This window comes from Epinephelus moara, chromosome 1 (genome assembly GCF_006386435.1).
Source record: "Epinephelus moara isolate mb chromosome 1, YSFRI_EMoa_1.0, whole genome shotgun sequence".
Classification (NCBI taxonomy): domain Eukaryota; kingdom Metazoa; phylum Chordata; class Actinopteri; order Perciformes; family Serranidae; genus Epinephelus; species Epinephelus moara.
In genome coordinates this window covers 24,508,509-24,527,753 of record NC_065506.1, presented here as the reverse complement: position 1 = coordinate 24,527,753, position 19,245 = coordinate 24,508,509, and the positions used below count along the sequence as shown (strand labels likewise).

General features: G+C 41.3%; 1 protein-coding gene across 1 annotated transcript in view; it reads right to left on the bottom strand.

Moving 5' to 3' along the window:
- aldh1a2 (aldehyde dehydrogenase 1 family, member A2) overlaps nucleotides 1-17,179 on the bottom strand; it is a 28,208-nt gene extending 11,029 nt beyond the window's left edge. Inside the window, exons 1-7 of the mRNA XM_050045067.1 lie at nucleotides 16,952-17,179; nucleotides 8,100-8,204; nucleotides 7,336-7,476; nucleotides 6,718-6,847; nucleotides 3,171-3,232; nucleotides 2,304-2,432; nucleotides 153-266 (exon numbers count right to left, since the gene is read on the bottom strand). Coding sequence (XP_049901024.1) covers nucleotides 153-266; nucleotides 2,304-2,432; nucleotides 3,171-3,232; nucleotides 6,718-6,847; nucleotides 7,336-7,476; nucleotides 8,100-8,204; nucleotides 16,952-17,068 — 798 coding nt within the window. The 5' untranslated portion in view covers nucleotides 17,069-17,179. The remainder of the gene's footprint in view (nucleotides 1-152; nucleotides 267-2,303; nucleotides 2,433-3,170; nucleotides 3,233-6,717; nucleotides 6,848-7,335; nucleotides 7,477-8,099; nucleotides 8,205-16,951) is intronic.
- Between the last annotated feature and the right edge of the window lie 2,066 nt (nucleotides 17,180-19,245).

Genomic DNA, 19,245 nt, shown 5'->3' with positions numbered 1-19,245 from the left:
CATTTAGACTTCAATACAGGCACACAACGTCCCCTAATTACCCAGCCTGCTCTTATGCTCTGCACATGTTGGTCACTGTGTCACTTGTGTTCGCTGACAAAAGCAAGCAGTAGGCAGCTGTTGATCTGAGTCACATTATTAAAGAAAAGTACCTCGGTTGATCCTGTGAAAGCCACTTTGTCTATGCCCATGTGCGAAGCAATCGCAGCTCCTGCCGTTGGCCCGAATCCTGGCAAAATATTGATGACTCCCGGTGGAAACCCGGCCTGTCAAAACAATATGAGAGGAAACAAGCTTTAGCGGAGATGACAGCAGAGCCAAGCAAAACCACAGGCAGTGTGGGGGAATCCGGACCCAACCCAACCTCCCTACCAGCAGAGAACGGAGAGAACATCAAAAAGAAGAAGGCGACAGACAGATAGTCTCCAGAAAGAGGCGAGGCCAGAGAGGGCAGGGGGGAGACAGGGAGGATGTGGACACTGAGATCTGTACAGATGATTAAGTTTTTCTACATTAACATAACGCTGCATTGTTCCTATCTTGTTTAACTTACTCATGTGTTTACCTCTATTGTACACAACGTGCTTACCCTGTTGCCACTGACTAAGACAATACAATGCACTGGTACACCACATTTTGGATCTGGATTTACTAAATACTTGAATTAGTCTTATTTTGTGTTGACTGTCTTTGCTGCAGTGTATATAAAGCTCTGTTATGTTTTATCCTGCTTTGTGTGTCAGTGCTCTTTTGTAATGTGTCAGCACTGACATTAAACTTCCTGTTGACATTAAACTTTGCTGATTCCAAATGTTTCGTTCAGTTCAAAGTTACCAACTAATGCTTGATTTATGTCTGATGGTGTGACCCGAAGTGAGGTCACACCATTAGACACGCCCCTTCTAGGGGATATACCACAGGTTTTCGCCTGTCTGTGCACATCAGACATTTTATAACTACGCAGACGGGTTAAGGAAATGGAAAGTCATGCTGTGGACATGACTTTTCAATACGCTGGCCCCTACAGTTTGGGAGAATACTGGTTTGTCACAAGGAGTTTAAACAATCCAAAATGCTTTCTTATCATAATTCCGTGTCAGTTTATGTCAGTACGGAAAGCGTAACTGAGGCTTAAGCAGCTTTTTTATCACATCACCATTCAAACGTACTTCAGGACGTCGATCATTAAGTGACGACTTTGTATACGGTCGCTACGTTCGACACTAATTCAGACTTCGATTTGGTGCTAAACTTTACCTATATAATCCTACAGGATTAAGCTTTATTCCAAGGTGTTAGCCCAAGTGCTAACCTTTAGCTACTTTTTGTGTTACGTATTTGTCACAGTTTATTTCCAAGTGAAACTAGATATAAACAAACACTGTACAGCCCCAATAAAATCAGCTGAATCAATTGAATCAATGATAATATTGGTTTTTATTTCAATAGTTTGCAGCCAACCATTTGTTGACACGTCTGCAGTTCTTTCCACCAAGTAGGACATATCGTCAGTGTCAGAAATTCCCAATACAAGTCAAAGACTGGCGAAAACATATTTTTCCCACTCAGCTGCTTGTAATTTTGGTTGAATCAACATGACGTGAAAGCAGCATAATATCTCAGTCAGCAACTATTTGCAACAGTAATAACATTATGATTGTTTCTGTGGCTTTCACAGTCATTTAATATGCTTTTAACAAGATTTGTTCGTACATGTACTTAAAATCTTTTTTTCATCTCTGTCCCAATAAAACCAGAGCATTGTTTCATCAAGGCATGTTGCTGTTGAGTTTTTAAAGTGGAATTTCTCAATGCTTTAAGACCACAAAAAAATTCCATTAACCTCCACTAAAACTGGGGTAGCAGCAGAGTAAAATCTCAACACTTAAGCTGATAAAATCAAAACTATCTGAGTGGCTACATATCACTGTGAGTGAGTGTCAAAATATGTTTGGTTTTTTTGTGATTTAGGTGAACTGACCCTTTAACTCTCGCAAACATGTTGTGTGGTGTTAATCTCAGGGTGGAAATTAGGATTACAGACTCTGAAAAGATGTGCCAGATAGACAAGTGACACTTTGTTAAACATCTGTTCTTTGTCGCCTTGTGGTTACGTTAATATTGGATTATCCAAATAAAGTGTTGGCCAGATTCATAGTGAACACTGTGTTCTTGGCAAACTGAAGCCTGTAAGTGATTCGGATTCAGTTATTGGGAGTATTAATGCTGGACTGCCCGAATAAAATGTTGGCAAACTGCCTCGTGAACATATGTGCGGTTGGCAACGAGATTCTGTCATTTACCTCCTTGACAAGAGCCGCCATGTAGAGGCAGGTGAGCGGCGTCTGCTCAGCAGGTTTGAGGACAACAGTGTTTCCACATGCGATTGCTGGACCCAGCTTCCATGCTGTCATCATGAGGGGGAAGTTCCACTGTGCATGACAAACACACACACACACACACACACACGTACGCACACACACACACACACACACACACACACACACCGGAAAAAGACATCATGCATCTGACTGACACACTGGGTGGTCACAAGTCAAGCTCAATAACTCATCGCTCTTAAGTCACTTACTCTCATTTTCACTCTGTCTAAACATAGTCAAGTGAGAAAATGTTCTCGGCACTTGTACAGTATTTTCTCTTCCCACAGTATTCTGAGAAAGCCGGGAAATTGCAACACATGTGCAATAGACCCATATCACTGCACAAAACACAGGCCTGTGTTATTTCTGCTTTACACAGGAGCCCATGGGGCTCAACGCAGAACCACACGCTTTCTGCACTCTTGCACAATCAACAGTGTCTCTTTCTCCTTGATCTTTTTCCTCCTTTCTCACCATTCTCTTTTCCTCAAACCCACTCTGTGAAATCCCTCAGCTCGCTCTTTTTGCCTCTCACTTCTCGTTCTCTATTAGTCAAACTCACTGGCACCAGCCATCTCGGGGCTTACCAGCAGGACTTACACACATAAACAGTGACTGTCAGGGAATTACTGGAAAATGCAGAATGTAATTCAACAAACAGGACAGACTAACAACCAACGACATGTCTTTTAAACTTTGCCAGTTCATTGTTATCTGTGTTTTTCCCCTTTTTTCCCCCATCCGTCCGTATCCATCATGCATGTCACTTGTAGGAAGGGTTATACTCACAGGGATAATTTGTCCACAAACTCCAATGGGCTCATATCTGGTAAATGTCAGATACTCTCCATCTGTGGAGGAACACACGTGCAGCACACACACACACACACACACACACACAAATGAGAAACAGGGTTATTTATTTCATGCTTCAGTAGATTAAAGCTTGTAAAATGCCTGAAACAGATGAAATATGTCACCACCTGATACCCCCGGTGTTGTTGACTCAACATGTTAATTTGTAAATGAATCCACACGCAACATTCCTGGTTGCTTTACCCCGGTGAGAGATTACATTTCGTTTCGAGCCTCCTACAGCACAGGCATGTGTGTAACTGTTTTAGGTCATAGAGATGGGTGTTATGCTGGAAATGTTTGCTCATTCCTCTTGCATTACTTAAGTAAAAGGAGGTACTTACTGAGGGTGTGCCATGCTTGTTCATTCTCCACAAAAACAATTGATATTGAGAAATGTGTGTATAAATTTGTTACAACAGTCGTCAGCTGACGAAACATTGCCTCATGTTGGATTTGGACCGCAATGACCGATGCTAGATAACAAGCCAGATAATCATTTTCAATGGGATGCAGTGGAAGTATGACAATGGACAAAGACCTGCAGTACAGATTCTCATATGTCAACCTCTTTCCTTAATTTCAAAGTGGATGTTGGGTCTTTCCAAACTGTTATTGTTTGGAGAATGAAACTTTAAACCTATTAGATGTGAGACTTTCAGGAGGAGCTCAAGTATCTGCGAAGTTTGTTTGAAAGTACGTCTCCTGCAAGATGAATTATATTTCAATTTGGAACAAGCAGTGTAAACTATACCAAAGTGTGTAGCCAAAGGTGCTCCACACAATGTCACTCCCCATTCATTTCACTCTGTCTGTGATACAGATTTAACACAATCATCTCAGCATAACGTGCAAGACAGATTGATGCTGAAGGGTTGTTGATGAAAGATGTCCTCGACTTCATCCTGACAGGTGAACAAACTCGATCACTGACAGCCTTACATCACACAGGCTACAGGCTACCTTGTTTATTTCCTCTGGATGTCTACTAGAGCAATAAAGCTTTAAACCAAAGCTCTGGCAAAATGCTCACCGCGGTTGGTTTGGCAGCAGTGTACAAGAGAAGCTTTGAGAGGGACAATACGGCGGTATCAGGAGGTTTCTCATGTCCTCTCTCTTATTCTATTTTCCTCTTTCGTGCTTCCTGTCGAAACAGACAGCCAACTTTCCCCTCTACCCCCCCAAATTCAACTGCCTTAGAGAGGCGACACTGGTGACAGTCTCATCAGGACGAGTAATGCTAGTGTTGGGATTGATCACCAATTTGATACCTTACGTTGCTTATTGAAAGTGTTTTTTCTACAAAAACTTTCTTACTTAAATAAATTAATAACTTAAAAATTTCTAACTTAAATATGCCTAGGAGACAGACACAGTTAGTGACTAGCTGGTGAACTTAACCCTTGTGTTACCCCTGGACATTTTTGTCCATTTCCAAAATTCAAAACTCCCTCACAAGACAAATTAAAAGGTCACAGGGGGGTGATTTTTTGCATGGTGGTGTCATTCTGGGTGAAATTTCAAAATCCCAACTTTCAGCATGAAAATCCGTTATTTGACCCTGTAATGCATTTTTATCCCAGCAAAAATAACAAATGGCTAAATGACAGGTGGCCATTTTTGTCCACTTGAAGGGTCATGGATAGAAATAAAAATGCATTACAGGTTCAAATAATGGATTTTCATGCTGAAAGTTGGGATTTTGAAATTTCACCCAGAATGACACCCCCATGCAAAAAATCACCCCCCTGTGACTTTTTGTTGGACACTACAAAAGTTTCTAGAAAATGGACATTTTTGTCCACTTGAAGGGTCATGGATGTAACTTTTTTTGAAGGGGAACAAGGAGCATTTAGCAGCTAAAGAGCCAGATATTTCCCCTGGTGGAGACAGAAAACAGAGCTAAAGGAGAGTATTGGGCTTACATGTATCAGGAGGACAGAAACATCACTCCAAATACTAATGATGTTCCATAACTACTGGATGTGTAAATGAACAACTGTTGCTATCAATATAGCAACATGGCATATCAAAGATGATCATATGTCAGTGTTGAGTTTGCATCATGTTTCAAATGCCCCCAAGAAGCCCCCCAAAAATAATTTATTGCAGGTTTAAAATCGAACGGTAACCTCCTGGGCTGACAAATGAAGCCAGTATGGAAGTGCCAAAAACTGCAGTTCCTCTGAAGGCCACTTGAGGCTGGCCCCAGAAGCCGGTCAGTCCCCACAGACATCCATGTTAACATGCCCAACTTTACAGCAGAAGTGAACATGTTTACAGCCTTGTACTAAAAACAGTTTTGGCGTGTAGTTAAAATCCTTTTTCAAGACAACTGTATGGGGATGAATTTTTGTGTAAGTCACCTGTTTAAATGTTTAAAGATATGTGGGGTTTTTTAAAGATTATTTTTTGGGCTTTTTTGTCTTTATTGTATAGGACAGAGTGAAGGGGGTGAGAGAGAGAGAGAGAGAGAGAGAGAGAGTGGGGGGTGACATGCAGAAATGGCTGCAAGCCGGAGTTGAACCTGCGACCGCTGCAGCGAGGCATCACCTCTGTACATGGGGCGCCAGCACTATCCACTATGCTACCGACGCCCCAGAGATATGTGTTTATAATGTTTAAAGGCTTAAAGATAAGAATAATTAAGGGTGTGGTCGCTTTGAGTGACAAGTAGGTGCCGTCTATTGACAAGTTGTTACCGCGGCAACGACGCTGCTCGGTAACTTAACCAAGACATAACCTCACTTTTACAGAGTGTAGGCGTAGCCATAGCTGTCGCTATTTCAGTGTCTTTTGAAGTCATCAAAGCTTAATTATGACATTTTGGTAGCCTAAAAAAGTCTTACGTGTTTAGTTGTACTCAAATCTCTACAGAGTCAGATGTATATTTTTTACTGGTAAGAACATTTTGTTTTAATGATTTTAAGCCTGTTTGTTGCAGATGAAAATTAAGTAAATGCACCATGCTAACCGAGTTAGCAGCTAGCGTTATGGTTAATTCCAGCATCTTGTCCAAATATGGTCATTTGTGGCTCTAAAAATCAAAGATGATGACGGTCAAGGCTTCAAAACAGGACTTCACAAATCAATGGGTGACGTCACAGTGGCCACATCCATTATTCTATACAGTCTATGTTTGAAATGTGTCCGTGTTTCATGTCTTTATAAAAACTGTTGTACAAGAACTTTGCCTGAGAAACACCTGATCATTATAATCTGACCAAGAAACAAACTTTTGTTCAGTAGTTTTTACTGTAATACTTAGTGAAATTGATACGCAAAAAAGTTTGGTTCGATACCCAACCCTAACAATAACAAGCCAGGGATTTCACCTTACCATCAACTGTGTTCATGTAAAAAATGTCTCTTTAGAGTGTAACCCTACAATTCCTTTCTTTTACCTACAGTCTCAAACCAACACTCGGCCTTTTGTCCACGTCACTACAGCTCTGCTATCATGCTCAAAGAGGGATCTTACCCATTGGAATGGAAGTGCCGTGGATCTTGTCTGCATATCCAGCAAAGTATCTCAGTGTCTTTATTGTTCCTTGGAGGTCCACAAACAGGGTGGGCAGGAAAGGCTTCCCACTGTTCAGTGACTCAATAGTCTGAAGAGAGACGGGGGAGACGTTTGAGAAATATGTGATATAACCTTGTGATCCTCACATAATTTCATACTGTTCCAGTCTTTACACTGTCCCATGGGTGAAATGCGACACTAAGATAACACTACGCTATAAGTATAGCTCTTGGTTACAGCTGTATGCTCTCTGTAAGGCAAAGCAAGTTTGTAAGTGTTGTTAAACACAGCGGCACTCAAAGTGCTTTGCAGATGGTATAAAATGAAATAAACATGAGAATAAATGTTATACTGTTAACAGTTACATAAATAGGGTAATAATCAAGTGGATAAGAGGCCTTAATTCATTTTCAGAGGTATATCCATGTTGGAAATACCTTACCTTACCTTACCTTACCTTACCTTACCTTACCTTACCTTACCTTACCTTACCCATACCTTAGCCTAACTTAAAAAACAACTAAGGGTTATTCACAGTAATTGATTCAGAATAATACTAATATCCGGTTGACTTACAGCTAGATAGATGCTGTCTCTCTCCACCAGGTCAGCCAGTTTGGACAGCAGACGACCCCTCTCAGATGCATCCATCCTTCGCCATACAGAGCCCAAAGAAAAGGCAAGGCGAGCCGCCTGCACCGCCTTATCAACATCAGCCTATCAGACAAGGAGCATACTTTGAAACACACTTTTTTTTTTTTTGTACTCAATGTCACTGAAATAAGTACTGGAATAGAACAACTGGCAGCTCTGCAAAATGTAAGCAACTACCTAACACATGTATGACATAATAAAAGGTGAGATTTAAGGCTGTCATGAGAAGAAAACCCCAGACTGTATTTTTCAGTTTCTACTCCACTACATTTCAGAGGGAAATATTGTACTTTATACTCTTTACACACAGAACATATGCTCAGTTTACAAAATATGATGCATTGTTATTGATTAGACCACTAAGCAGTTTATGGAGAAGTTAAAATTTGCTTCATCTTAACAACTACAACAGTAAAGTACTGCTGCTTATATGTTAATGCATTAATTATAATGATCCAAAAGTATAACATTATAACATGGACTGGGGTAATTCTGCATAATGAGTACTTTTAGTTTTGATACTTTAATTACATTTTGTTGCTAATATTTACTTTATTTAAGTAAACTTTTGAATGCAGGACTTTTACCTGGAGTATTTATAAAGTATGGCACTGATACTCATATGTAAGATAGTTGAATATCAGTGAAAAAGACAGATGGAAGATGCCATGCTGCAGAACATTTACCTTCTCTGCTTCCTGGACCTCACAGATCTGCTCTCCAGTAGCCGGGTTGTAGGTAGGAAAGACCTTCCCACTAACAGAGTCATGCCACTCGTTGTTGATGAAGATCTGCAGGGGAAAAATGCAGTTATCAGTATTTCAGTGAGCAGATGCAATAACGGATCTGAATGTTAGGTTATGGATGTAGTTTCCTTTGTATGAATTCAATTTAAATGCAACTTGCAAACCAACCGAGCTTGAGTGAGAGATCGTGACTTTTTTTTATTTTTAAATATTTGTTATGTTAAGTAATCATTTCATCACATGCTTGTAGCCGAGGCTGTGAAAGACCAACAGTCCCAGCTCTTCCAGGCGGTTGTGTAAGGGATATGGGAGAATCTCTGGAAATCTGGACAGAGATTCCTGCCTGTCCTGCATTGCTCTCTGGGGAGTGCTCCACCATCCAGACAAAGGGGTGGGGGGTTGTGGGGGGGCAGATAAATCCCTATCAGACACCAGAGCCCCACCAACCCACCCCCAAGCACACAGACACACGTTTCACAACATCGCTGCTCGTTTACGAGATCATAAAACACGTGCCGTGCTTGGTTTTCTGTGATGCGTTAAAGCAAGTCTTCCGTTAAACAACCGCCTGGGATTCCAAACAGGACATATTCAACATCTATTAAGACCAGAAGAAAAACAAATGTTTACAGAGCCACAAAGCTGGGAATTACACCACAAAAAACACAAGTGAACGCCTCATAAGCTGATGAAAAGTGGAACAGAAGGCAAGGTGTGATTTGACAATTTGAAAATTTGAAAACTGAACTTGCATTTTTTATGCAAGTTAAGTCATAAGAGAATGCTCCTTCCTCGCTGACATGTTTAGATCCATTAGGCAGACTACTCACACACTGTTTTTAATGGCTGTCAGTCTGCCTGATAGATAGAGTGCAAGGAGAACATCTGCTGGCACAAATCCCTCTGTGTATACATATGCTCTTACCGTCCTTCTACTTTAGAGGAGTTCAGATGCACTGAGAGCAAAACTGAGAGCAGGGTTCAAGTATCCCACTGGCCTGAGCCTCCCTAAACTCTCCAACATGTTTACCTCCATAAACGCTGGGCTTTAAGCACTATTTAATTGGCTGTAAACTGTTACCCGTGTTTACTTTCGGGTTGGTATAAAATGCCAGGGAGTCTGAAAACTGTTGGAGTCACAGCAAACACATCACTCTGCCCCCCTCCTCCTCTTCATTCCCACGGCTCACAGGCTCATAATGTGCTCTCTGCGTATGAATAACTCACATTCAGACGTTTAAGGTGTTCAGTATCTGTGTGTACCACCCCGCAGAACCATACGTTACAGACTCATTCCTTGACGTTTCCTTTGTACTGGTCACACACACCATCCCCCACACACCTTAACACGCACACACACACACACACACACACACATAGAGATAGACAAGGCTGAAGTGGCTTCTTTCTCCCCGCCCAGTGTTCTCAGGCGCCTTCCATCAGAGGCCACCTTTAATCTGACGCTCATTAAGAGCACTTCATAAAATTGTCAGTAACGATAAGGAGCAGAGGGCCAGCTACAAAAACAGAAAGTCCTGTAGAGCACTGAATTAGTTTTTAAATTTATAGGGGCCACTGAAGTGGGGCGCCCTAAATCAGAGGAGCCCCCTGACAGCCTCAACAGTCTGAGCAAGAATGCAGACCATGGGTAGCTTTATGCATGGCGTAACCCCTCTCACAAGACGCTGCTAAAGGAGAACGGATGAAGCACGAGAACAGTGGAGCAGGCCGCCACCTAAATCACGGCCAGAAAAGGACAACTGTCAGCCGCCGTTTGGCTCGGCCCTCTCTCTGGGCTCGGACTGGTGTTAGACTTTTGTCTCGTTCCATTGAGAGACTTGATTAAGATGACAGGGCCGAGTCGTAAATCAACTCTCGAGGTTTCTTAAAATTGCTTTTAGGATCATTTGGACGAGGGGCAAAGAACACAAGAATGAAAAAGCTAGTGCAAGGGTGCACATTTTCAAATGACAAATTGTGTTTTCTTTCCCATTCCCTGCCGGGTTGTTACTATCACTTCACATGATAGTTTCATGTTCATAACAACCCGCACTGCCAACGAGTGCTTAGAATTAAGAGCAGAGATGACAACATGTTCAGAATAAACTACTTTCTGCTCACGCAATGAAGGCATTTAAGTTCAACTTTTAAATGATAAAGTTTTGAACATTTTGTGCTGCTGCATTAATTCAGAAACGCATTAAAGCAGACAAAAAGCTGTGATCTGTGATGCCTGACGCATAACGAGGAGGCCTGATGTGGATTAGAGCTAAGCAGTAAGCATATAGGTCAAGACTTTCTGCATGGGCCACAGGGCAGCTGCAAACATTTAGCAACTCCCAAGTTTTTCTGCAAAAGTTGTCAGTCACATCATCTGGAGAGAGCCTGGCCATGGGGATAATGAAAAGATGACACATGATGTGCACAAACACATTTCAAAGCTTTTTTTGTTAGTTTGCTAATTTGGCCATTTGATGCAGGTGTCTTAATAATCGCCATCCGTCATAAAAAGTTTCAGTCACTCGATGTAAAAATCGAGATTTTTTTCACGATACACCGAGCAAAATGTCCATGTCTTTAAGTTTTTTATGTTAACACAACTTTGCGTGATTTTTTGTGATAATTCATTTTCGGAGTGAAGTGTAATGGGAAGGAAGAAATGCCAAAATATTTTCTGCAGCCAACAAAACATCTGTTTGGCTCTTTGCTTCTTCTCACAGCTCAGATGCTAACGGCTGAAGGAATATGTAATGCTACTCTGTTCTTTTTTTTTCAAAGGGGGAGGACGAGAGGTGGGGTGGTGTGAGGGGGGGAGCTAAGGAGGGGGGGTTTAAGGGTTTATACTGTATATATGTGCGTGTTTATACACAACACGCCAAGATTCCACAGCCAGACGAACCCTACCCGGGCACCTGCAACTCTCGTCTGTGCAGGAAGTTTCATATCCTCCCCTATCACAGGACCTCTATTTCCTCTCTGGTTCTGGACGGGTTTCAAAAGTCTTATAATTACTACTGTTACAAGTGAGTGGAGAGCATGTGAAAGTGGAGACCAGCTGGTGTTTTTTCTCCTACTCCTCTCCACATGTCTGACACCATGGAGCCTTCATGTTTTTCATTCACACACCCACAGACAATGCCACCCTGCGATCCTGGGTTTGGCGAGGGCGACCTCGCTGTCACTGACTGGCAAACGTCTTTGTCTCGTCGGTGTGTGTGGGCAAGTGGTTAAAGTTGTTCATTCTGACTCAGAAGTTATGTGAGAAACACTAATTTGACATAAGGCTGTAATTACAAACAATGTGTTATTCACTTTTTCTGTTGATTCACTGAATTAGTGTGCTTCTTCCAGTAGTCGGAAAGACTGGGAACATCCCTGGAGCACCAGACAGTTTAAAATAAAGCCTTTTTCAGGGATTATATCATGCTAGTTTCTTTACACCTTAAAAGGGATATTACATTTTGCTTTTTACAGCTGAATACAACTGGTTGAAAGTGTTTCTAGGGGAATTCTTCTCCAATAAACAGTGTTGGGGAGGAGTGAACTACATATAGTAGTATAGTAGCTTGCTGGTAATTCAACCACACTCATATTTGCATAGTAGTTAAATTACTTTTTGGCTATTTTTGTGCAGTTAACTACTAAAACTACAAACAAGTTTGGACCATAAAATGAAAGAAATTATTTTTAAAAATTCTGATTTTACCATTGCTCTCTACTGTAATTAAACCCCCTTTGACCATAATAATCATAATCATCATATTGATTATTGCTATTTATTAACAAATATTCAGAGAAGTGGTTTCATGCTGTTTTAGAAGTTACCTGGCTAACTCCTGCTTAGTGCACCTGGACGCTTGTTTCTGAAGGCAGGTGTCTGACTGATAGTAATTTCATACAAAACCAAAACTCCTGCACTTTATCATGAGTAAGGGGGTATTTTATTTATTTGGTTTATGTACCAAACAAGTGGACACTTTATGCAATAAACTCCACTGACTTGCATTTTTTGCTGGCATGCGACTTTTGTATTACATTTTATTATAATTTTGTATGACATGTACATGGTCAATTCGATCATTTCTTTTACAAAGCAGTATGAACTACTTTTTCTTGGTAGCTTTAGTAAACCAAACTACATTTCTCCTGAGAGTAGCTTTGCTGTAGTTAAGCGTCCTCCAGTGTGATGTAACAGGTAGCTTGCAGAGCTATGCTTCCAAAGCAGCTTCCCTAACATTGCCAATAAATGCATATAAGTCAGTAACTTAACCAACTGGCATCCCCAAATCCCAAAACTTCCATTTTCAAACATCTGCGAAGAGCAAAATGCCAGAAAATGTGTCACCACTCAATAGACACCTTTGAGGTTTAATACAGTAAATACTATTAACTGCACAAAATATATCAGAGCTTACTCTACAGTCTTGATGAAATGTCCACATTGCTAAGACAAAGGCTACATGCAGTTAGATTTTCATGAATCAACAATAAATCTGACCTCTCCTAGCACTGCTGGGTTTTTTGCCTTGGAACATCTGAGATTTGATGGGTTTCCTGTGTACTTAACCGTTCTCTAAATCTCAGGTCAAGGAAATGTTTAAAGGACAGTAGTTTTACTCGTGGGATCTGTGGACAAAGAGGAAGTAATTTTTAAAGAAATGTGAAGCTTTTCCACAGACAAATAAACATCTAGAGGAGCACTTCTGTCTCGGCCGCGTCTCGTGCTCGCCAGAGAAAGAGCCCATACTGCAACAGATTTATGAAGCCAAGTGTTTTTCATAATGACACCGTAAGGATTTACACGTTCCTTGTCAGGAGGGCCGCAGACTGAAGGTATGGGAAGTTAACAGGGTAACCTCGCTGTCACTGCTCTTCCTTAAACAGTGATTAAGAGACAGGGGACGTGATGTTGACGTGTCTGCTAAGATGATAATTTACACTTGCTGCACAAGTAGGCATTTCACACCAATGGACATATTAATGGCGGTGCACACTTACCCTGTCACAATCAAAGAGATGTGTTTTAGAGAGTATGTGGCCATGTGTGTGCGAACAGGGAGATTGTGTAAGCAAAGGCCGAGGAGGAGGGGGGAGAGTTCTCGCTGTGCTCGTTGTGATAAATCATTTAGTTGCACAGTATCCCCTAACTTTGGCTCTGTTTGATCTTGATCGCAGTAAGATGGTGGTTTTGAAGTGAAAAACTCCAGAACTGCAGGTCAGGCTCTGGCGAGGCAGGGCCACTAACCCACACAGTGAGACAGGGCCATAATTTACACCCCGGTGGACAGCACCTAGCATCGGGGAGCCCCAAGCCTCCATCTGTGCTATCTCAATCAGTGACAGATTGATGGAGCCTCTTATTCATCCAAAGTGAGTGGATGTCTCTGCATAGGCCGCTCTACAAATACACGGGTCTTCAGCAGGCAAGTTCTGCAAAGGTTCCTACGGTGAAAGTGCACTAATGCCACCATGAGCAAAGCAACAAAGAAAATTTACAGCTGTTGATTAGTTTAAGAGATCTGTAACTCAGACAATGAACAAGGCCACTGAATTGGATCCCTCAATCTGGTCCTTGTTAGTTCTTTATTGTTGTGACACTATTTGCTGTGTTATTACTCTATTAACAAATTAGGCAACAATAAAACCACACAGAAACCACTTTAAGAATTCTTATCATTTGCTAGAGCTTAACATAAACTTTTGTGGAGAGCAAAATAACATGTTGACTTTTCACTACACACACACACACACACACACACACACACACACACACACACAAACATTTTACAGACTGCTCATTCAGAGTAAAAGCAGCAACAGAGTTATTTCCATTCCTGTTAAATTTGTCCCACTAAGTGTCTGGTTTAACAACTCATTATCACTGAACGGTGTGAAAAACCACAAAGGCCAGAAGAATCACCTACTAAAAAAGAGCCGAAAAAGTTTCTCTGTTTGCTTTAATTATTCATAAAACAGAGTCGCTCCTCTCCACATCTACCACAAGTGGAAAACATCAATAAACAGCTATCTTGGCTCTCTTATTTATGGCTTCCTTCGTGGTCCTATCAACCTTTAAACTGTTTCTGTCTTGTAACCCAGCTGTTGGAGCCTTCCAGCAATAGAAATGTGGGGGTAGGGGACAGAAGAACCGAGAGACAGCTTTCCTCTTCAAGCTTTTAGCTACAAGACAGAGAGCGCATGAGAAAATCTGCTTTTGTGGGTATTGATAACAGAACTCCAATCTTATATAGATGCACACATGAAGGAAGAAAGCTTTACTGATAGGATCAACGTGTCATTGACGGTGAGAAGTTCATGACTCAGTGAAAAGGACAAGGGGCAAACCCTGACTGCAATTTAGCTCTTTTTTATCACATGCTCATGCTATAGAAGCCAACCTGTTAAGTAATGATACTGTATCAGCCATATCTCTGTCTCTGGGGTCGCTCACATGTAATCGTTGCATTACAAAACAAAAGATTTTTATTTTTACGTAAGCTAGGAAAAGCTTAATTTTGCCTTCATGTTGCAGAGAACTTGAATGTATCTGTGTAAAATCAATATGTGAGGAAAGAATCTGTGTCTGAGAGCTTGCAGCTCCATCCACACACCCCATAGGCCAGTGAACAGTGCTGGTTGTTTCCCTTGCAGGGAGGAGAACAGGAACAGGGTGTGAGGAGAGCCCACGCCAGGGGTTCCCATAAATCAGGGCCCTTCTGCCCCCTATGTCCACCAAACCAACAGGGACTGGATGATCCAAATTCCTGGGGGTTAATTCACCAAGTCGCTCCCTAAATTTCCTCCTGTACACTGTTGTGTCCGTGCATTTTAACTAACACTCTGCACTGTGAGGGAATGTAAAGCTTACAACACAACATGAGCCGATACAACACGTACCGTCCTCGTTACGGTGCGGTAACAGCAACAGCAGCAGAGTGCCCTTTGAACTTAAAACACAGAGGTATGTATAAAAATTAAACAATTACAGCCCTGGCTGAACTTACAACATGCTATCAGGGATCTGACCTCTGTGAGACGTGCCCTTTAATCTCATACAAAGACTTGCTCTGCAGCTAAGAGAGGCTCTCAGTAGCAGCAAGGCTACATCCTGGCTGCTATGGCTCACGATGAGACCTCAACCCCCCCAAAATCACAGTAAACAGTACAAGAATCTCTCAGGATCTTTAACTAATGACTTCAATTTACTTCAAAGTGTTTCAATGTGTGCGTAAAAAAAAGACAAAACTATCAAGACGTTGCAGAGATGTTGCCAAACAGGCTATTTTCAACATGTGTGTAACTGGCTCAAGACTTGCGGTGGGTCAAGACTCACATTCAAAGCACGAACGCTCAAAAACATTAATGAGAAAATAAGAGAATGAGATTCACTGGTTATTTATTGCCTCAGTTGTGCAATAGTAAAATGACTGCTATTTATTTATTATGGTGACAAAGCACTTCACCTTCTAATACAGGACTTATCCTCACCAGATGTTTGATCAAAATCTCTGTGAAAGCATTTTTTTAGTCATATCTGCAACTTGATTTTTGTCATGACTCAAGCTCCCTTTTTCCAGCTGTTTCTGCACCCCTTTCCTCCCACCCACACATTTCTGACTGCAGGACGATCCAAAACCTGCTCTGATAACACATTTATTCTTCGACTATGTGTATTTTAAATCAAACCATTTATTCGCTTAACCAACTTGCTGTCATATAACCACGAGATAATGCCTCAAATTACTGCCAAATCTTTGGACGTGACCAAAGTGTATGTGTAGTGTTATTGTAGGAAAAGACTTCAAGAACAGGCAGATAAAAAATGTGGGCTGTTTTGTCTATACACAAACCTTTGCTACTAATACTTAAAATTATTTTTCACCATCAAAGATTTTTTAAGAACTTAAGGAGAAGCTGGACACCACAAACACAATGTGGTATAACATCATAATCATAGTGCAAAAAATGAAATGTAGTAATATTCTAAATTTTATAACTATCCCTTTAATTACTTGTTTAATATCCCTTTAGTAGGCGACTTTAATTGAAAAATATATTTCATCTATTGGATTCTAATGCAGGAAACTGAAAGGTTGTTGGTCTGTGTCTTCAGGTGCAACACCAAACAAATTTTAAAAAATACATATATATAATAAAAGTAATAAAAAAAATGTCCTCGTGACTCAGTCTTGTATAAATTTTAAGGCACTCTCCTAAACAAGCTTAAACTATGACACACCCTTATCAATACTTTATTGCGCCCCATATTGTGGCAATTATAAGTGGCTGAAATTAAAGCCAAAATCAATTATCAGATTTTATCAAAATCCACTGACTAAAATCTGAAGATTTAAAAAACTACTTTAACTTTTTTCTTTTCTTGTAATAAAGTAAAAGGAGAGCAAGAAAACACGCACACAGATATCCGTATAGTGTATTAAATGTCTTATTATCTAGTCTTTAGTGTTGTCTATGGTTATTGATTATTAAATCCAGAGCTACACTGAGCACGTGGACGCAGAAGAGACTCATCGGGACTTTAAAGCCTTCAATCGTCACTTTATCAGGTCTGTGCTGAAAGTTAGAGAGTTTAGCGCGAAGAAGTTTATCAGCTCCAGCCCTGAGTGAGCTGCACGGGCTGATACTCGAGCTCCAGCCGCTGACACACATGAAAAGTTTGGGGGAAAGTTTTGGTCTAAAGACGCAAACATGATCTAGGAGCAGAAGCGGAGTGGTTTTACGCGCAAAGCGAGTCGGAGAGAAGTCGGAGAGAAGTGTGTAGAGAAACAGACCTTGGTGTACTTGATCTCCGGGTTGGGCACCGGTGAGGGCATCAGCTGGAGGGATGCCATGAGAGCAGCGGGGTCGCTCTTCACCTCTCCGGGGATCTCGATCTTACTGGAAGTCATCGCGGCCGTCTCTCTCCACTCGTGTGCCTGCTGCGCCTCTCGGGGTTTTTTACAACAGATTTCTGATTAGGACTTTGGGTTTCTTCCTGGGTTTATAGCCAGGTGTCAGCCGCGGTTCATTTTCATTGGGCAAAGAAAAGGGCCGTCCTTTTGAAAATTAAATTCACGCATTTACATAAACGACCTCAACCATGCGTGTTAAGGAGGAGAAACATCCACCCCACCCACCTCACACTCCCGGTACACTCCGTCTCCACTGCTTTCACCAACACACGACGGTTTGCTGTAGTTTAACACATATTAAAACACTTCGACATGACTTATCAAGAGTGGAACTGATCATTATGTTGATCACAGGTATAATGTTATCTGAAGCCAGTGATAAGGCTGCAACTTTTAAATGGCATTGGACTACTTTTTTTTAAGAGTTTGGCCCCTGTGGTGACTATAATCTCCAAAGGGTCCATTTAGGAGCTACTGACTTTAAGTGCCATCTTCCTTAAAATTCAAGAGTAACTTTTGTCCTATAAGGGGGGGAATGTGTCTTTGGCCCTTCACCCGTAGTACAGCCACACAAAAAATACAACATACAACAAAGTACATTGACAAATTGACATTATACCCAGGTTAGCAACAGGAAACACAAAGATAAATAAATAAATAACATCATATGCTAAAAATATCCCTATAAAATCAGCAAATATTCATAATCCAATGCCAGATCTGGCTTTATCTGCCATTTATTAAAAGCTTTATAGACACAGGTATGAATGAATTCATAAAAAAATCATCAGTCATCAGTCAACTTCAGCAGTTGTTACACAACCATAGATATGCAACCTCCAGAAGCTTCACTTTTGACCCTATAAAAAACAAGTCTCCACAAACATAAGTGTAGATTTCCCCTCAATATTAAGAACATATGCATTTGCACATGGAGAACTTTTATTTTGGCAAAATTAAAGACATTTACACCATAAACTGATACAGAAAATACACAAATTGGTGCGTAAAAACTCCCTAAAATGCATGAAATTAATGGCAGAGGACCCTCAAACCCCCCTGGTTCACGTGTGCCCCCCAATTTTTAAAAAAACTGCACCCTTGTCCACAAATACCTATAAATGCATCTTCACTGAATATATAAACTTACATTCTTACATCATCATTAACCATTTCCTTCGTGGCATAAAGGTGTTAAACTACTTTCCTCGGCTCACTCTCACCCTGTGGCCTTTATTTGCCTAACACAACCTCCCCACGCTCTAAGATGTTATGTAAATGTGGACTAGAGGGATTGCTGCTACTTGCTGGGGTGTTGTTGGCAGAGATTTGTCCTGCAGGTGATAATTCCTTCCAGCGCCTCCTTTAAACCTCCCAATAAACATCCATCAATCAGCTGCGAGCGTCTCAGAAAGCTAAAGGTATTAAAGCAAAGCCACACATGTATTAGCACATCTACAGCTGTATATCCTCACACATGCATGACGACACTTAGGTAACAGACCAGGAGTTTATTAGTGGTTTTAGACTGTGGTCAGAGATAAAGAGAGAGGGAGAGAAGTGTATCTGTGCTCAGTGGGATGACGATGTAGTTTACAAACAAGCTCAGGATAATTTCCCCAATCAGCAACAGGGCCTTTAAATTTTCAGATTTCATAACCTGCGCCTCTTGACAGGACAAAGGAGTGTGGAGAGACAGATGTAGGCCCATCATTTGCAAACCCCCAGAGGATGCTGTTTCTCCATCAGCACATCATCCTTTTTTCACAGCATGGGCAACACTCTCCAAGTGTCTGTTTCACATCAAAGAGGAAACGGTGCCTGCAAACGGTGACATTGATTAATGCATTGAAAACATCCCATCCTCAGCCTGTCGCCTCACCTTTTCACAGAGCCCAGTGAACGGAAGATAAGACATGCCGGTGTGACAAACTTCAGAGCCCGCTGCACTTCAAATGTATTCATGGAGCTCCCTCTGTTGGATGGACCGGGCCTCGGACACTCCACAGTCACACTCACATATTATTCAAAGTTTTAACAGTGTTTACAACGAGCGGATTAATCAGGTAAATGGGAAGGTAATTGTAACAGCAAGGAAGGAGAGTGACAAGATAAATGGGAATTTGACTCATGAGAGGAAACAGCAGGAGCTGCATGGAGAAAGGTGAGTGAGG